We start from the raw sequence: 16,418 nt of genomic DNA on the forward strand, positions 1-16,418 counted from the left end.
CCAGGTACGTTGGCTCTATTCTCTCTCCACAGATGCTGTCAGACCAGCTGAGATTTTCCAACATTTTTTGTTTTTGTTTTAGATTCCAGCATCCGCAGCAGTTTATTATTATCAACGCACTGGATTGGGAAAGGGGGTAGGCCCCCCTCTCCAGCCATCACCTGAGTGATGTTGCTTTAGAAACACACACACACACACAGTCTCGGATAGAGGGCCAGCAGATGGCAGTATATTGCTGTTCACTGGCTCCACTCAGCGCTGGCATTTTGCCAGCTTTACACCGAAGATTTCCAATGGTTCGGTGCGGTGATGCCAGCGATGACTCGGGTGTACAGTAGACAGCTCGCATCTGGAGGGGAGGTCAGTTTCTGACCGTGCTGCATGTGCGGAGATGGACGGATTAGCATAGCTGCCAAGCAAGAGGAGCAAAAAGATCGGCGGTGGTGGCGGATTTAATCTTGAGCACATCATTGCGGATTGTGTGTGTGGATTAGCAGAAGGTTATATCCAAATCAGCGTTCGTGAGAAGCTGCATATCGGTGGCTGTGATCACAGTCGGAACCGTCACCAGGACGGAGGGGAACGCCCAGCCCTGGGTGTTTATTCCAAGTATTTGACCTTGTAGTGGGACTGTTTGGGGAAGAGCATCTTTCTTATTGCTTAAGAGAGAGAGAGAGGGGGGGGGGCTGACTGTTCCCAGCCCCAGGAATTGGAGGAGTGGGGGGGGCTCAGACACGCGAATGAAATTTCCTTTGCATCTGGATGGTCCAATCGCACGGAGCAAACTAAAGAGAGATTCCCGGAGCCACGCAGCATCAGGAGCTTTGACGCTTCTAAGGTGGTCGAGAAAGATAGGGAGGTTCGCGTTATGAATACCAGCGGTAAGTATGTATCTGCTCTCTCTGCCATTCCTGCCTCTCCGTCAGGTGGAATTTCTCTTATCACCCGTTGACTTGTTAGACTTTAACAAAGAATGTGCAGGGCTTTCGAAATAGATGATGTGCACACACATACCTGAGATGTCAGCACGGTATTCTTAAAATGTCATGTTCATTACAGGCTGAAAAATTACACGTCTCTTTGTGTGCCGTTTGCTTCCCGTTTCCTTGCGTGTTCAGATGAAGATATTTCCTTAAAGGCGGTATGTCATTGATGAGACAGTACATTCCCCACACTACACAGACCTGCCGGTACCCAGGTTGCAATGATTTTTTTTTTGTCTGTGCCCTTATTTCAGTTCATGCCAATGCGAACCCATTTCCACATTGGCAGATGTCCCCGTTCAGATAATTCAGGGGGTAAAATAAACTTCCTTTCCAATCACCTCCCTTGAAAAGAAAGCATATATTAACTCAGAAATCATCCAAGTATGGACAACGAAAAATCTTCCTTATCCTTAGAAATCTCAAGGAGGTCTGTCCAGTAATTGTATTTTTTTTTAACAGAGGATAATGAGATATATCAGTAGTGTACTTGAAATGGCAGTGCCGCATTATTTTGAAAAAAGGAATATTCTTTTTTCCCCCCTATTAATTAACCCTGTAATCGATTGGCTGTTGTACGGCTATCTCCCCATGAACTTCATGTCGATCCGCACAATGTTAACTATGGTTGTGGAAATTGTATCGTAGTTCCTTTTGGCAGGCAAGTCAACTTGCTGCACATGGTTCAATATTTATAACAGGGGTTAACTGAAACTGCATTGACTTGAATACAATACTGAGAGACGTAGGAACAGGAGGAGGCCATTCAGCCCCTCAAGCAGGTTCAACCCTTCCACCAGATCATGGCTGATCTGGTTTACTTCAGTTAGAACAGATGCAGACCTGAGTCAGAAACTAAATAACTAGACAGGTTTGTTTTATATTTCGGGCCAATTGCAAATGGAAATATGTTTCAACCATCAGTTTCAAATTTTTGTCACACCACAAAATAAGCAACAACAAAACAAGATAAGGATCTCAATTGGTTCAACCTTTGCTTTTTCCATAGTGTTGTTGGTTTCATTGTCCCAGAGTCTCTTTCTCTGTGTCTCTACCACTGACTTTCACAAATACAGAGCACAACATGAAAGTTAAGTTTAATAAAAGATTAGAAGTTACATTTGCCATGGAATATTACTCTTTCCAAGGTAATAATTTGATTAGAAAGAATGAAAAGTAAAAAATCAGATGTTTCTATGATTTGAAAATTTGAAATCTATCTTGATTTGACAGAATAGATCATTCTATCTCCTCATCTTACTCCACTATTAAATCAATCTGAAACCTCTGTTTCAAGATCCAAGTCATAACCGCCTCCGCTTCGAAATCCCACTCATACTTTCTCTACTTCAGGATTTCTGTCGTGCCCATTTCTCTTCAAGATCTCACTTTTCTCTCTAAGTTTCTGAAGTCTTTTCTTTGATACTCCTCTACCCATCCCACATCCTCCCCTGTGTGTTCTACCTCTATTTCCACAATCCATACTGTATCCGAAAGAGAAAATGCTGGAAAATCTCAGCAGGTCTGGCAGCATCTGTATGGAGAGAAAAGAGCTGATGTTTCGAGTCCAAATGACCCTTTGTCAAAGCTTTCATCCATACTGTGTCCCTTTGGCCCTGTTATTGCAGTTAGAAAGGGAGCACTATGGATTGGTGCAGTCCAATCCTCTACACAATGGAAAATAAATGGGATTGGCTCTGGAATCAAAAGGAATTGATTTTGTGATGCCAACAAGCAGTTGTGGTGGGATGATTTGAAGTTTGCATCAGGCAAGAAAGAATGTGGCTCGACATCACCAAGCTCAATTGGAAAATGTCAAAACTTGCCAGCTGCTCTTGTACAGTTCACAACACCTGTGGCACATTCCACCCAAAATACTAAGTTCAGGGAGAGCATCACTGGAAAAGATTCTTGTCTTTTGATTTTCACATTCTAATCCATCCATGCTTAAGTTTTGACGTAGGGTTTTTTATATTCACTTCTAAGCTTGTTGTATCAGTTAAGTGTGTGTTCTTTATCTTTTTTCTACACTTGATAATTTTTTATAAATGCCATTCACATTACACTTCTAAACAGAAACAGCCAAAGCAGTCACTTTTACTTGCTGCATATGTCAAAGCATATCTATAACTACAGCTGCTAGAAGACCCTTAAGGGACTGTTGTATTGGGTTTCATTTAGTATTCTATCACTTTACTGACAGTGAGAGCAGAAAGTAAATTGGAAAGGATACTTATGAATTTTTATGTGTGATAATTAAAAGGCTATTCAATATTCAGAACAAGGGTCCTAAAAGTACATTTTTGGATGCCCCATTATGCAAAGACCATAAAGTCATTAAGATAGTGAAGAGTAGATTCATCAGGGTAATATTGGGATGAGAAACTATAGTTGCAGGGACTGGCTTGAGATACTGGAGATATTGCCCTGGGAAGGGGGAAAGCTAGGAGGGGATTAAATATAGGTATTTAAAGTAACAGACAGTTTTAGTTGGGTGAATAGAAAAAGAGCATGTCCTTTAGTTGAGGAGCAATGAATGAGGCTTCACTAATTCAAAATTGCCTTTAAGAGAGTCAGAAGTGAACAGTTGGGAGAAATGTTTTTGTACAGAGAGTAGTAAGATCACTGAATTACTTCACAGGGAGTAGTTGAGACAATTATTGGATGTTTGAAAGAAAGAGCAACCCATAACTGTTAGAAGCAGGGAAAGTTACCGGTCTATGAAGAGACAGTAAGTCACCGGCAAACACCAGGGGTATAGGCATGATGGGTCAAATGGCCTTATATAATGGAAACTTCAATCATTTTCAAATCTTTGTAAAGCACTATTAAATATTATCAGTTATCAACAATAGATCATAGAAATCTACTGCAGTTCACTATTAAACTTTATTATGAGCCCCACCAACAGTATCATTTTAAAATATAGTTGCAAAACCTTTTTCATTTACTATGGTGAAACAAAAAAGAAAGGCATTCATTTTATTTTTAATTTATATTCACTTAACTGCCAAAGACACCATTGCTTGCAGAAGCTGGACAGCACCAGGGACCCGGGTTCAATTCCAGTCTCGGTGACTGTGTGAAGTTTGCACATTCTCCCCATGTCTGTGTGGATTTCCTCCAGGTGCTCCGGTTTCCTCCCACACTCCAAAAATGTGCGGGTTAGGTGCATTGGCCATGCTAAATTAACCCTCAGTGTTAGGGGGATTAGCAAGGTAAATACATGGGGTTACAGGGATAGGGCCTGGGTGGGATTGTTGTCAGTGCAGGCTCGAAGGGCCAAATGGCCTCATACTGCACTGCAGGGAGTCTATGAAATTATGAAACCAAGTGGTATGAATTTCTTACCATTTAATTTGGATTCATAAGCTCACTTTGCCCAACTTTTGAAACCTATCATTCCTAAATATCACTAGGAACTAAAATCATTATCATAATTTATAATTTATTTTAAAATGAGATTTGGTTATGAATGTTAAACTTAAGGGAAAATTGGGATTAAATTGCCTGTTGACATGAGTAATATCAAGACAATCTGGGTGGAATTGACCACGCCGGCACAAAAGATGAAAAATTGTCAATGTAAATGAGTGACACCCCAAACTACTAGTGTTTTCTGTGATCTTATACATTGGTTCATGATTCACTTCATCCCAATTGGCTATGCTCCCTCCACCCGCCACCCCCCCCCCCCCCCTCCCCGCATCGACTTGGGTTTTCAACACATTTTCAGCTGTGTTATTAAAACCGCACCAATTTGCTGATAAATACATCAACTACCACTTCTTAAGAAAAATAAATGTTTACTTTTGATTACATTGCCCACTTGTGCATGTTCTTGGAAGAGTTTATGTTTGTGGTTATGCAAATTAATTTTAGTGAGACTTGAGCTGCAACCTAACCGCAATACAATTTCCAGCACATTTAAGCTGAAAATTCCTAGTTCTGTCCTCTAACCTGAAAAACCTTGTTGTACTTTAATTACTATAACATAGCAGTTGCATCCTGAATCAAACCTCTGATTACCATCCTTAAAACTTACTAGATACAACGAATCAGTTTCAGTGTCAAATGATCCCTGAGGTTTCTTAATACTTGGGCTGATTCAGGGGAACTCTAGTCTCAATGCATACTGAATATATTGTCACATTTGCTGCATTCTGGATATACATTTGGAGAATTAGGAAATTAGGACCAAAGGAATTATCCATTTGCACTCACATAGCCACTGGCATATATAAAAATACTTCATTTTTTACTTCAATAAACTGCTTCTACTGAAAATTGACATTTGCGTACCTCCGCTTGAACAATTCCAAGGGGCTCAAAATAAGGCCCTCCAATTCAGTAGAAGTATGGTGGGGGAGAAATTGGTCCATTCCGGTTCAGTTTCATGATATACAGAGAGGATACGTTTCGTATGTTGTCGTTCTAAGCATGCACTTTGAAAGTAGCCATGTCAGTGCTCTTGCACAGAACTGGAGTCTGATACAGGACAGATTTAATTGAAATTGTATTTTGACCTTTTACAATATCCTCCCTATACCTCTCTTCTGTTTCTTCGCATCTTATAGGGAATATAATTTGTCAATCAATAACTTGTAGTAGCTTTTTCAGCACATTCATTCCAGCTCTTGGGTGGGTAATGAGCTCAACCTGTATCCAGTTGGTTTAATAATGACAGTGATACTTCTGGTTTCAACATGAGGTCAATGACCCCTTTTTCCTTGAGATTACTTGCTAACTGCACTTTTTTTTATTTATCATTAATAGTACAACAGTTTATGTTTCAATAGGTGCTGTACAAACTAAAATAAAATGCTATATGAAGTTCTCCTAACCTGTTCACAAACTAATTTCATTCACATATTTTAATGATTGAAAATCAAATTGCAAATGACCATGAGTTCACCTGATGAAAAAGTTCTGATCCCAAGCAGGATCTGAAATGATAGAATTGATTGTAACATGAATTTTAACACCACTATAAATAGAATTGATTTCCTAAATGAACGGGTTTGATCATATGTTATTTAACCTTGAAACAGTCATGCTCTGTAATCCCTTAAATAGGAATTTCAAATGCTGTTAAGTCATCAAAAATGACAAAAAATTGTCAAATTATATTAGTGATAAACAGGTAATAAAATATATTAAAACAAACACAGTTGAGTCAAGCTCACTAGCAAATCCTGCCATCCTGGCACAGATAACAGCCTCTACTGTAAATGTTGTTGATAAGCAATGAGAAGATTTGAACGCTGCTCTAAAACTCTCTGATCCCAAGTTAACATTTCTCAGTTCTCCACAGTACCATGAAACTTTTTTGAGATAGACAAGGCAGGAAATACAATACAACATGAATAGCATGCAATGATATAGTGCCTTGACTGTAATAAAAGGTTGTACAAGAGTGTCAACCGATACAAGTTTACAGAGTTACATATAAAGGTCATCCCAAAATCTTGGTCAAAGAGGTGTATTTTAAGGAGTGTGTTAAAAGAGATGCCAGAGATGGAAACGTTTAAGGAGGGACTTCCAAAGTTTGGACCTGAGATAACAAAAAGGAATGGCCTCCAATGGAGTGGGTTTTTTTTCATTCATGGGATATGAGTGTTGCTGGCTGACCAGCATTTAATGCCTATTCCTAGTTTCCCTTGTTCAAAGGCAGTTGAGAGTCAAGCGCATTGCTGTGGCTCTGGAGGCCATACCAGGTAAGATGGCAGATTTCCTTCCCTTAAGGACATTAGTGAACCTGATGGGGTTTTTCTGACAATCGACAATGGTTTCCCAGCCATCAGTAGATTCTTAACTCCAGATATTTTTGTATCAAATTGAAATTCCACCATCTGCCATGGCAGGATTTGAACCCGGGTCTCCAGAACATTAGCTGAGTTTCTGGATTAATAGTCTAGTGATAATACCACTAGGAAACTGCCTCCCCTGAAGGAATTTGGGATTGGAAGAGGTCCAAATTGTAGGAACTCAGAAGGATGTAGTGTTGAAGGAAGTTACAGAGCTGAGAAAGGGAAGGCCATGGAGGAGAACGAAATCAAGAATGAGAAATTTAAAATTGAGGCATTGGTGGACCTGGAGCTGATGTAGATCAGCAAACACGGGTGATGGGTGAACAGGAATTAACAGGTTGGGAAATGGGCAACATAATGTTGAATGGGTTCAAGTTTTACAAGTGGGTGAAGATGGCAGGCTGTCCAGAGAGCAATGGAACCGTTGAGGTAGCAAAAGCATGGATGAAAGTTTCAGTAGCTGAGGCAGAATCAAAAAGAGTTGAAATTTTGGACATTTCTGCAGCCCGTTGCAGGATTTAGCTGGAAATTTAAACAAGTAACTTTGTTTGTTGTCACTGGTGGTTTTTGGTTCCGTGAAACTGGGATTCTTAAGAACAGACTTGTTGAAAGTGGTTTGCCAGGAGGATCATTGGCTTCTCTGGTGTCGATGGGTGCTGCTGGATGGTGCAACAAGAATGCTGATTCATTGGCACCCCATAGAGAAAATGAAAACCTACAGCAACCTCCTGGTACCACAAGGCTAGGACCCTAAAGATGTCTGCTCCTACTATCATGTACTCAACTTCAGAATACTGCGTCCTAATATGGTACCAATCTGTCCACACTAAACTTACTCATATGCAACCCAACTCAACAATGTGCATCATCACAGTTATGCTTCGACCAACTCACGTCCCCTGGCTACCAGTCCTGAGCAACATTCCCCCAATATCAGGTGGGTAATTGCAATAGGCAAGCAATCCAAACCTACTGTTATCCAATTACTTCTTCCAACCACTGGCAGTATGCCTTCCCTCACGCTCCCTCATATGGTTAAACCCATCATGCCAATGAGTAACAACTGAGTACCTATCGCAGGGGGATAGGCAGGGGAAAATATCCACCAGAAACCACTTCCCCCCCCACAGACCCTGTTGCTTGTCTACCTGACTTTGATCTCCCACAGTAACAATGAGCCTTTTTTAATAGTTTCCAGACCGTCAGAGGCCTCAGTGCGGCCACCCAACATCATTAGGGTCGCCAAGACTGTTGTATGAACCAACATTTGTATGTTGATTGTGACTGACTAAGGAATGATTGCAGAGACATAACTATATCTAAATAATAACTGGTTTATTGTGGGACCATAACTATGTACCGACACATATGACAATAAGTGTTACTCAGTCTAAGCCATGAGCTTTCTGCTTCTTGACTTGACATCATGTGGGTGGTACTGTTTCTCCAGTCCTACAAACTAACCCTAACAGCCCTGAACACCCTAATACCACATCTTCCCACCAACTATTTGTCCAAGTGTATTTTACATTTATATTTACGTGCTACTCCATCTCCCTCCAAGTCTCTGACTTCATAAGTTTAAGAGGTCTGGGGATTTCGTGACTCTCCCTGATCATATTCTTGTCAGACTTACAAGATCAGTAATCTCCCTTTCATTGACGTGTCCACTATTTTGCTGAGGTTGAGGCTAACACAAGGGTTTCAGCTCCAAGAGAAAATTCCTGATTGTGATAATGTTTCCAGTATCTGTTTGTTCTTGTATTGGAGCGTTGCTTGCAACATGAATATGTGGTCCAGGAGGGTTTGATCCCTCCTGGACCACATAACTGGATTTCAGTTGTCTGGACACATTGGCTTACTGGCCCCGGTTTCTTGTTGGACGAGACTGTTACACTTGCTCCTGTATCCAATTTTAAATTAATGATCTGTCCATCGACACAAACATTCACATTTCAGAATGTGATTTTGTGATTCTTCACAGTTGCCACCATGTTGTAAGATCCCACCACTAAAACCATGTATGTTGGTTGTGAGTGGCTAAGAAGGACATAGACATGTTTGAATAATAATTGGTTTATTGTATGAACATAACTATAAAGACTATAACTTACTCAGTCTAAGCCATGAGCATTCTCCTTTTTGACTCTTGCTCAGGTGTTTCTCTCTGACACCATCATGCGGGTGGTACTTTTCCTCTAATCCAACACATTAACCCTTTCAGCCCTGAACCCAAGAATGCTACAAAGACCATTCAGTCTGGAACTGTGGCGTAGTCCAAACAGTGACTCACATTGTTGAGAATGCCTGCTGACTTAGATAAGTTATGTGGGTGAGCAAAGATCTGGCAAATGGGGTATAACGTGGGAAAATATGCAATTGTCCATTTGGCAGGAAGAATAAAAAAGAAGCATATTATCTAAATGGTGAGAGATCACAGAGCTCTGAGGTGCAGAGGGATCTGGGTGTCCTGGTGGAAGAATTGAAAAAGGGTAGGATGCAGGTACAACAAGTTATTGGGAAATCTTCAGACGATAATTTGTGCTGCGCCATAGCATCTTTCAGACTTCTCGTGGTTTTAATATCAGATTGATCCATAAATTGCCACATCTTTAGAACCTTCCTGGACCTGAGGCCTGCCAGGAATTCCATCATTGCATTGTAATTACCCATGTTCCAGCAACACTTGGCCACATGAACCAAGTAAGAAAACACTTCCCGCTTCTCCGTCATGGAGCCGGCAGTCAGGATGAACCATGTCACCCAGGAGCTGACCTCATTGAATCTTGCCACCCGATCTTCAATGGCATTGTGATCTCCATTTTTGTTGTTTCAGTTGTACAGGACGTTGATGAGAGCGCACTTAGAATACTATGTACACTATTGATCTCCTTATTTAAGGAAGGATGTAAATGTATTGGAAGATATTCAGAGAAGGTTCAGCAGACTAATACCTAGATTGAGTGTCTTATGAGGAAAGATTGGACAGGCTAGGTTTGTATCCGTTGGTGTTTAGAAGAATAAGAGGTGACTTGATTGAAACCTTTAAGATCCTGAAGGGTCTTGAAAGGGTGGATGTGGAGAGGATGTTTCCTCTTGTAAGAGAATCTAGAAATAGGGGTCACTGTTTAAAAATAAGGGGTCACTCATTTAAAACAGAGATGAGGGAAAATATTTTCACTCAGAGAGTTGAGAGTCTTTGGTATTCTCTTCCTGAAAAGCTGATGGAAGCAAGTCTTTGAATATTTTTAAGGTAGAGGTGGATAGATTCTTGGTATGCAAACGGCTTGATTTGATTTGATTTGATTTATTATTATCACATGTATTGACATACAGTGAAAAGTATTTATTCTTGCGCGCTATACAGACAAAACATACCATTCATAGAGAAGGAAACAAGAGAGTGCAGAATGTAGTGTTACAGTTATAGCTAGGATGTAGAGAAAGATCAACTTAATGCAAAGTAAGTCCATTCAAAAGTCTGACAGCAGCAGGGAAGAAGCTGTTCTTGAGTCGGTTGGTACGTGACCTCAGGCTTTTGTATCTTTTTCCTGAAGGAAGAAGGTGGAAGAGAGAATGTCCAGGGTGGTTGGGGCCCTTAATTATGCAGGCTGCTTTTCCGAGGCAGCGGGAAGTGTAGACAGAGTCAATGGATGGGAGGCTGGTTTGCGTGATGGATTGGGCTACATTCACAACCTTTTGTAGTTCCTTGCGGTCTTGGGCAGAGCAGGAGCCATACCAAGTTGTGATACAACCAGAAAGAATGCTTTCTATGGTGCATCTGTAAAGGTGGTGAGAGTCGTCAGAGGTTAAAGGGGTAGGCAGGGTATAGATTTGAGGTTACTCTCAGCTATGACCTTATTAAATGGTGAAGCAGGCTTGAGGAGTTGAATGGTCTACTGCTATTTCTTGCTCGTATGTATGTATGACTGATCTTGAAGGTGGCCTTAAAGAACTTAATCTAACCATTGGGCAGGCTTGGCTCTGTGACTGTGCATAAGCTAAATAATTAATAAATAAATGTCACTAGTTAGTGACTAGAGTTCATAAATTGAGATAATCCGCACAAGAACAAAAGGAGAATTATTTTTATGCAAAAATGTTGGGACAGTGGTAGAAGCCACAAACACAATAGGCCAAATTTTACTTTGAAAATAATGGTCAGGCTAACATGGAAAATGGAACATCGGGGTAAAGAGTGGATTCTAAGGTAACTGGAGGCATTAGTAGTGAAGTGGTCAGGAGAAGAGATGCCAGGAGGTCTTCAAGGATTACCGTCAGAAGAGAATGGAAGCAGGTAGCCGTGGCAGACTACTGGAGTCTGAACCTGACGATCTACAAGAAGTCTAATTACCTCATGCAGGTGGTCATGAGCAGTACATGCATCTTCTCATGACATGCCCCATTCACTACTCTATCAACCTCTCACACTGAATAGTGCATCACACCTCCATCACTCACTCAGAAGCAGACCCTGGCACTCGGCTCACACCTAACATCCAGATATTCTACCTCACACTCAAAGGCCTACCAATGCTGTCATCATCGCACCCACCTCTCATTGCTTTCAGGCATCCAGGAACTGCCATCTGCCTATACATAGGGGTCCTGAGGAGGAGGACGAACGAGAACAACAAGAACTCAGGTAAAGAAGGCCCATTACTCGATCTGACACTTGTAGTTACAAGCTCAGATATTGGCACTGGACATACCTTGGAGACCAGCTTACTGTAGTTCTCAGCACATGGTGAGTCATCAGGCATGCGTGTGTTGCAGACAGGCCAGGATTAAAGGATGATTAGGCTGCCACTTCCCCACAAGGCAAGATGACAGATGAGTACTGTTTTAGAGGATTCAGATCAGGACCTCAATGGGGCAACACACAGGAAAGCACTGATGGATATATACAATCAGAATTTTTGAACGTGGTACTCTAATGGTTATAGTACCCAACCTATAACCATAGAATCCCATAGCATTCCCACAGTGCAGAAGGAGGCCATTTGGCTCATCGAGTCTGCACTAACCCTCTAGTTTCTCTAGGGCCACTCTCCCATCTTATCCCTGTAACTATGCATCTAATCTGCACATCTTTGGACACTAAGGGGCAATTGAGCATGGCCAATCAACCTAACGTGTACATCTTTGGACTGTGGGATGAAACCGGAGCACCCAGAAGAAACCCACACAGTCACAGGGAGAATGTGAAAACTCCACACAGTCACCCAAGGCTGGAATCGAACCCGGGTCCCTAGTGTTGTGAGGCAGCAGTGTTAATCACTGTGCCACCGTGCCACCCTCATGATCTGAACAAGATTATGGCAAGATGTAATTCAATAATTCTGGTCTTTTGTGAAATAGTACCAGAGAAAATGACTGTCAAAGTTATTGATTGTTGTAGGCAACCCACCTGGTTCATTGATGTCCTTTAGGGAAGGAAACCTGCCACTCTGACCTGGCTTAGCTGTTATTCACTCCTTTCCACGGTTTAGGCAGTATAATTAGATGAGTTATTAATCGACACTGTATTACCCTTCAGGTGTATTACAAAACTGAAAGATTGCTGTTGTGGTGCAAGTACAAAGCAGTCAGATATGATTCTGAGGTTGTCAGAATCAACGATTACTCAACCATGCACTTCATAAAGAACTTTTGAGTGACTGATTTGTGCATAAATGTGCTACTTAGAAGCATCCATTATAGTGAATCATATTTCAAAGACACAGTGTATGGCTAAGTGCAGCTACACACAATTATTTGATACAGAAAACTTTTGAGGTAGAATTTTCACCATTTCTCATTGCTCTCCATGAGAACTGATGCTAATCAAGCATTTCCCTTACATTTCATGCTGATTAGATGACAGTCATTAACCAGGTCTAAAAATTGTTGTACAAATAGTACCTGGTTTTGCCTTGACTGCTGAAAAATATCCCCTTTGAGTTTGCAGAAACAGGTAGACTTAACAAGAGAATAAATATGGACTACCTATATTAATAATGTATTGAGATAGTAGCCAGTTGAGTAGTGGCTTTCTGTTTCTCCTCAACTCTTACAAATAACACAAAATACAGAAAGACAGGCGCAATGCAAAGCACAGATGCATGGGTTAACACAACAAGACAATGCTTCAGAGAAACAGTGATCAAAATATTTTTACAATTCAAGAAGAAACTACAAAGAAACAATGATGAAGAAAATATGAGGGATGACACGGCTACCTCACAGCGCCAGGGACCCGGGTTTGATTCCCGGCTTCAGTCACAGTATGTGTGGAGTTTGCACATTCTCCCCGTGTCTGCATGGGTTTCCTCCAGGTGCTCCGGTTTCCACCCACAGTCCAAAGATATGTGGGTTAGGTGGATTGGCCATGCTAAATTGCCCCTTAATGTCAGGGGGACTAGCTAGGGTAAATATATAGGGTTATGGGGATAGGGCCTGGGCGGGATTGTGGTCGGTGCAGACTTGAAGGGCCTCCTTCTGCATTGTAGGAATTCTATGATTCTAAGATGAGATGTGAGAATAAAATGATGAATCAAGCTCCCAAGACAAAGACAGCCCATTAAGCGGCAGATTAATACCACCTGTCAGAGAAATGATTAGTCCTCAACTCTGGATATAAAAATGACAAAAGTTTCACCTCAACCCTATAATGAAGTTTTATAGCAGCTAAATAACAAAGATAGACATTTGGAACATCTTAAAATTACTGCCTTCCAATTTGGAAGATGAACAAAACAGAAATTATAACAAATCATTTGTGGTATTACAAATGCTTTCTACAAATGTATGAATATAGTTATTTGAATCCTCTGTTTTTTGATTAACCAAAGTGAGACCAATGTCATGGTCTTTTAACGTTGAATTAATATAGGACCTAAGGCTGCTTTTTGGCAAAAATGCAAGATGCTTCTAATCATAGTTTTGAAAGGACTAGCTGCTCATTCTAGTCAATAACTGTTAACGTTTCTCAGCTGCAATTTCCACACTTTGGAAAGCCAGAATCTACAAAACTTAATCATCAAAATAATAACACTCTGCAAATGTAAATCTATCTTTGCCATTAAATGTTTGGGTCATGTATTATTCCTTTCACTTGCAGTTTGCAAACGATGCTCTTGTAAAGTTGCGCTGTTCGAGTAGTTAGTGTTGAAGTGATGTATTTACAAACTGTCATCAGTACAAAGTGAAACAAATAAAAATATCTAGTAATATTTTTGCCAAAATTATCTGTAGCCTCTGCCTAAATTTATAACAAAGTGTTCATTTTGGAATCCGGCAAATGAAATGAGCAACATTCCAAAGACAGCATGCCATCTCACAGAGGATGGTTTATTTGTGGAACTCATTGCCCCAGAGCGCGGTGGAGTCGGAATCATTAAATGTTTTCAAGAAGGAGATAGATATATTTCTGGTCAAAAAAAGGGTTAAAGGGATATGGGAAATAGGTAGGGAGATGGATTTGAGACCAGGGAGAGATCAACCATGATCTAATTGAATGGCGGAGCAGGCTCGAAGGGCTGAATTGCCTACTTCTGCTCCTAATTCCTATGTTCCTCTGTTACATAAGAACATAAGAAATAGGAGCAGGAGTAGGCCATCTAGCCCCTCGAGCCTGCCCCGCCATTCAATAAGATCATGGCTGATCTGACGTGGATCAGTACCACTTACCCGCCTGATCCCCATAACCCTTAATTCCCTTACCGATCAGGAATCCATCCATCCGCGCTTTAAACATATTCAGCGAGGTAGCCTCCACCACCTCAGTGGGCAGAGAATTCCAGAGATTCACCACCCTCTGGGAGAAGAAGTTCCTCCTCAACTCTGTCTTAAACCGACCCCCCTTTATTTTGAGGCTGTGTCCTCTAGTTTTAACTTCCTTACTAAGCGGAAAGAATCTCTCCGCCTCCACCCTATCCAGCCCCCGCATTATCTTATAAGTCTCCATAAGATCCCCCCTCATCCTTCTAAACTCCAACGAGTACAAACCCAATCTCCTCAGCCTCTCCTCATAATCCAAACCCCTCATCTCCGGTTCTTCTCTAGAATGAAAGTCAACAGTATTAGAAATTCCATAACCCCATATTATATGATAGACAGCTGTAGAATGGCATGAAAGGGTAGTGGAAACAACCTTTCATAGCTTTCAAAAGGAAATTGTGCAAATTCTTGAAAAGGAAGACAAATGCAAGGCAATGGGAAAAATGCAGGCAGGTAGGACTAATTGATTAGCTCTACCAAACAATCAGCACAGGCACAATGGGCCAAATGGCCTCCTTCTGTGCTGATTTATGTTGACCTCATGTCACCACTGGTTCCTTTGCCAAATAACTTAAACTTAAATCTTTGGGTTACCAGCCCTTTGCTCAAAACAGATTTTCCTTATTTAATCTATCAAAACCCTCCAAGGCTTTGAACACTTCTATCAAATCTCTTTAATCTTCTCTGCAGTAGTGGGAACAGTTTGCCTAATTTCACCATGTAAGTTAAATCTTTCATTTCCAATACCACCATGGTGAATTTCCTCCGCACCACCCTAAACCTTCACATCTTCCCTGAGGTGTAGTGTCCAGAATTGACCAAAATATTCCAGCTGGAAATCTTTTATTAGCACAACTTCCTTGCTCTTATACTCTCTGCCTCTAATTGTAAAGCCAGGGGTACCACATGCCTTATTAAACTTCTGAACTTAGCCTTCTGAATTTGCCCTATCATCTTCAAAGATTTGAGTCTGTAGACCTCTACTCCTCTCTGTTCTGGCACCCCATTAAAAATGTACCCTTTAGTTTATATTGCCTCTCCTCAATATTCTTACAAAAAATAATCACTTCACACTGCTCTGCAGTAAATTTCACCTGTCATGCCATTTTGCAAATGTGTCCCCCAAAATTTTTTACTGTCCTCCTCAATGTTTATCATATTCCTGAGTTTTGTGTCATCAGCAAACTTTGAAATGATGCATTGTATACCTAAGTCCAATGCATTTACATATATTACAAGAGCAGTGGCCCCAAAAGACCCTTGGGAGAAACCACTATACGCTTGCTTCCAATAAGTCTGTAAAACAACCATCGTTGCTATTCTCTATTTTCTGCCCTTTAGCTATTTTCATATCCACACAGCCACTGCTTCTTTAAACCCATGGACTTCAATTTTACTAAAAAGTCTATTATGTGGTTCTTTACCCTTTTGAAAGTTCATGTGTACAATATGAACCACATTACCATATCCCAGTCTTACCATGACTTCATCAAAGAATTCAATTAAGTTAGTCAAACATGATTTTTTAATGCCAAATTGTGTCTGATATTCCTCACTGGCTCCTGGTTATTAAAAGAAAAATAATTGCATTTATATAATGTTTCACCTCAGTATAAAATTATGATGGGTATAGATAGAGTGAATGCAAGCAGGCTTTTTCCACTGAGGCTAGGGGAGAAAAAAACTAGAGGACATGGGTTAAGGGTGAAGGGGGAAAAGTTTAAAGGGAATATTAGGGGGGGCTTCTTCACACAAAGAGTGGTGGGAGTGTGGAATGAGCTGCCAGATGAAGTGGTGAATGCGGGCTCACTTTTAACATTTAAGAAAAACTTGGACAGGTACATGGATGAGAGGGGTGTGGAGG

The 16,418-nt window shown here is 40.9% G+C and overlaps 1 protein-coding gene across 1 annotated transcript in view; it reads left to right on the plus strand.

The window, feature by feature from the left end:
• The first annotated feature begins 730 nt into the window (after nucleotides 1-730).
• Nucleotides 731-16,418, plus strand: part of ablim3 (actin binding LIM protein family, member 3) — a 276,638-nt gene continuing 260,950 nt past the window's right edge. The window contains exon 1 of the mRNA XM_078231125.1: nucleotides 731-881. Coding sequence (XP_078087251.1) covers nucleotides 869-881 — 13 coding nt within the window. The 5' untranslated portion in view covers nucleotides 731-868. The remainder of the gene's footprint in view (nucleotides 882-16,418) is intronic.

The sequence above is a fragment of the Mustelus asterias genome, chromosome 16, assembly GCF_964213995.1.
Source record: "Mustelus asterias chromosome 16, sMusAst1.hap1.1, whole genome shotgun sequence".
NCBI classification, from domain to species: Eukaryota; Metazoa; Chordata; class Chondrichthyes; order Carcharhiniformes; family Triakidae; genus Mustelus; species Mustelus asterias.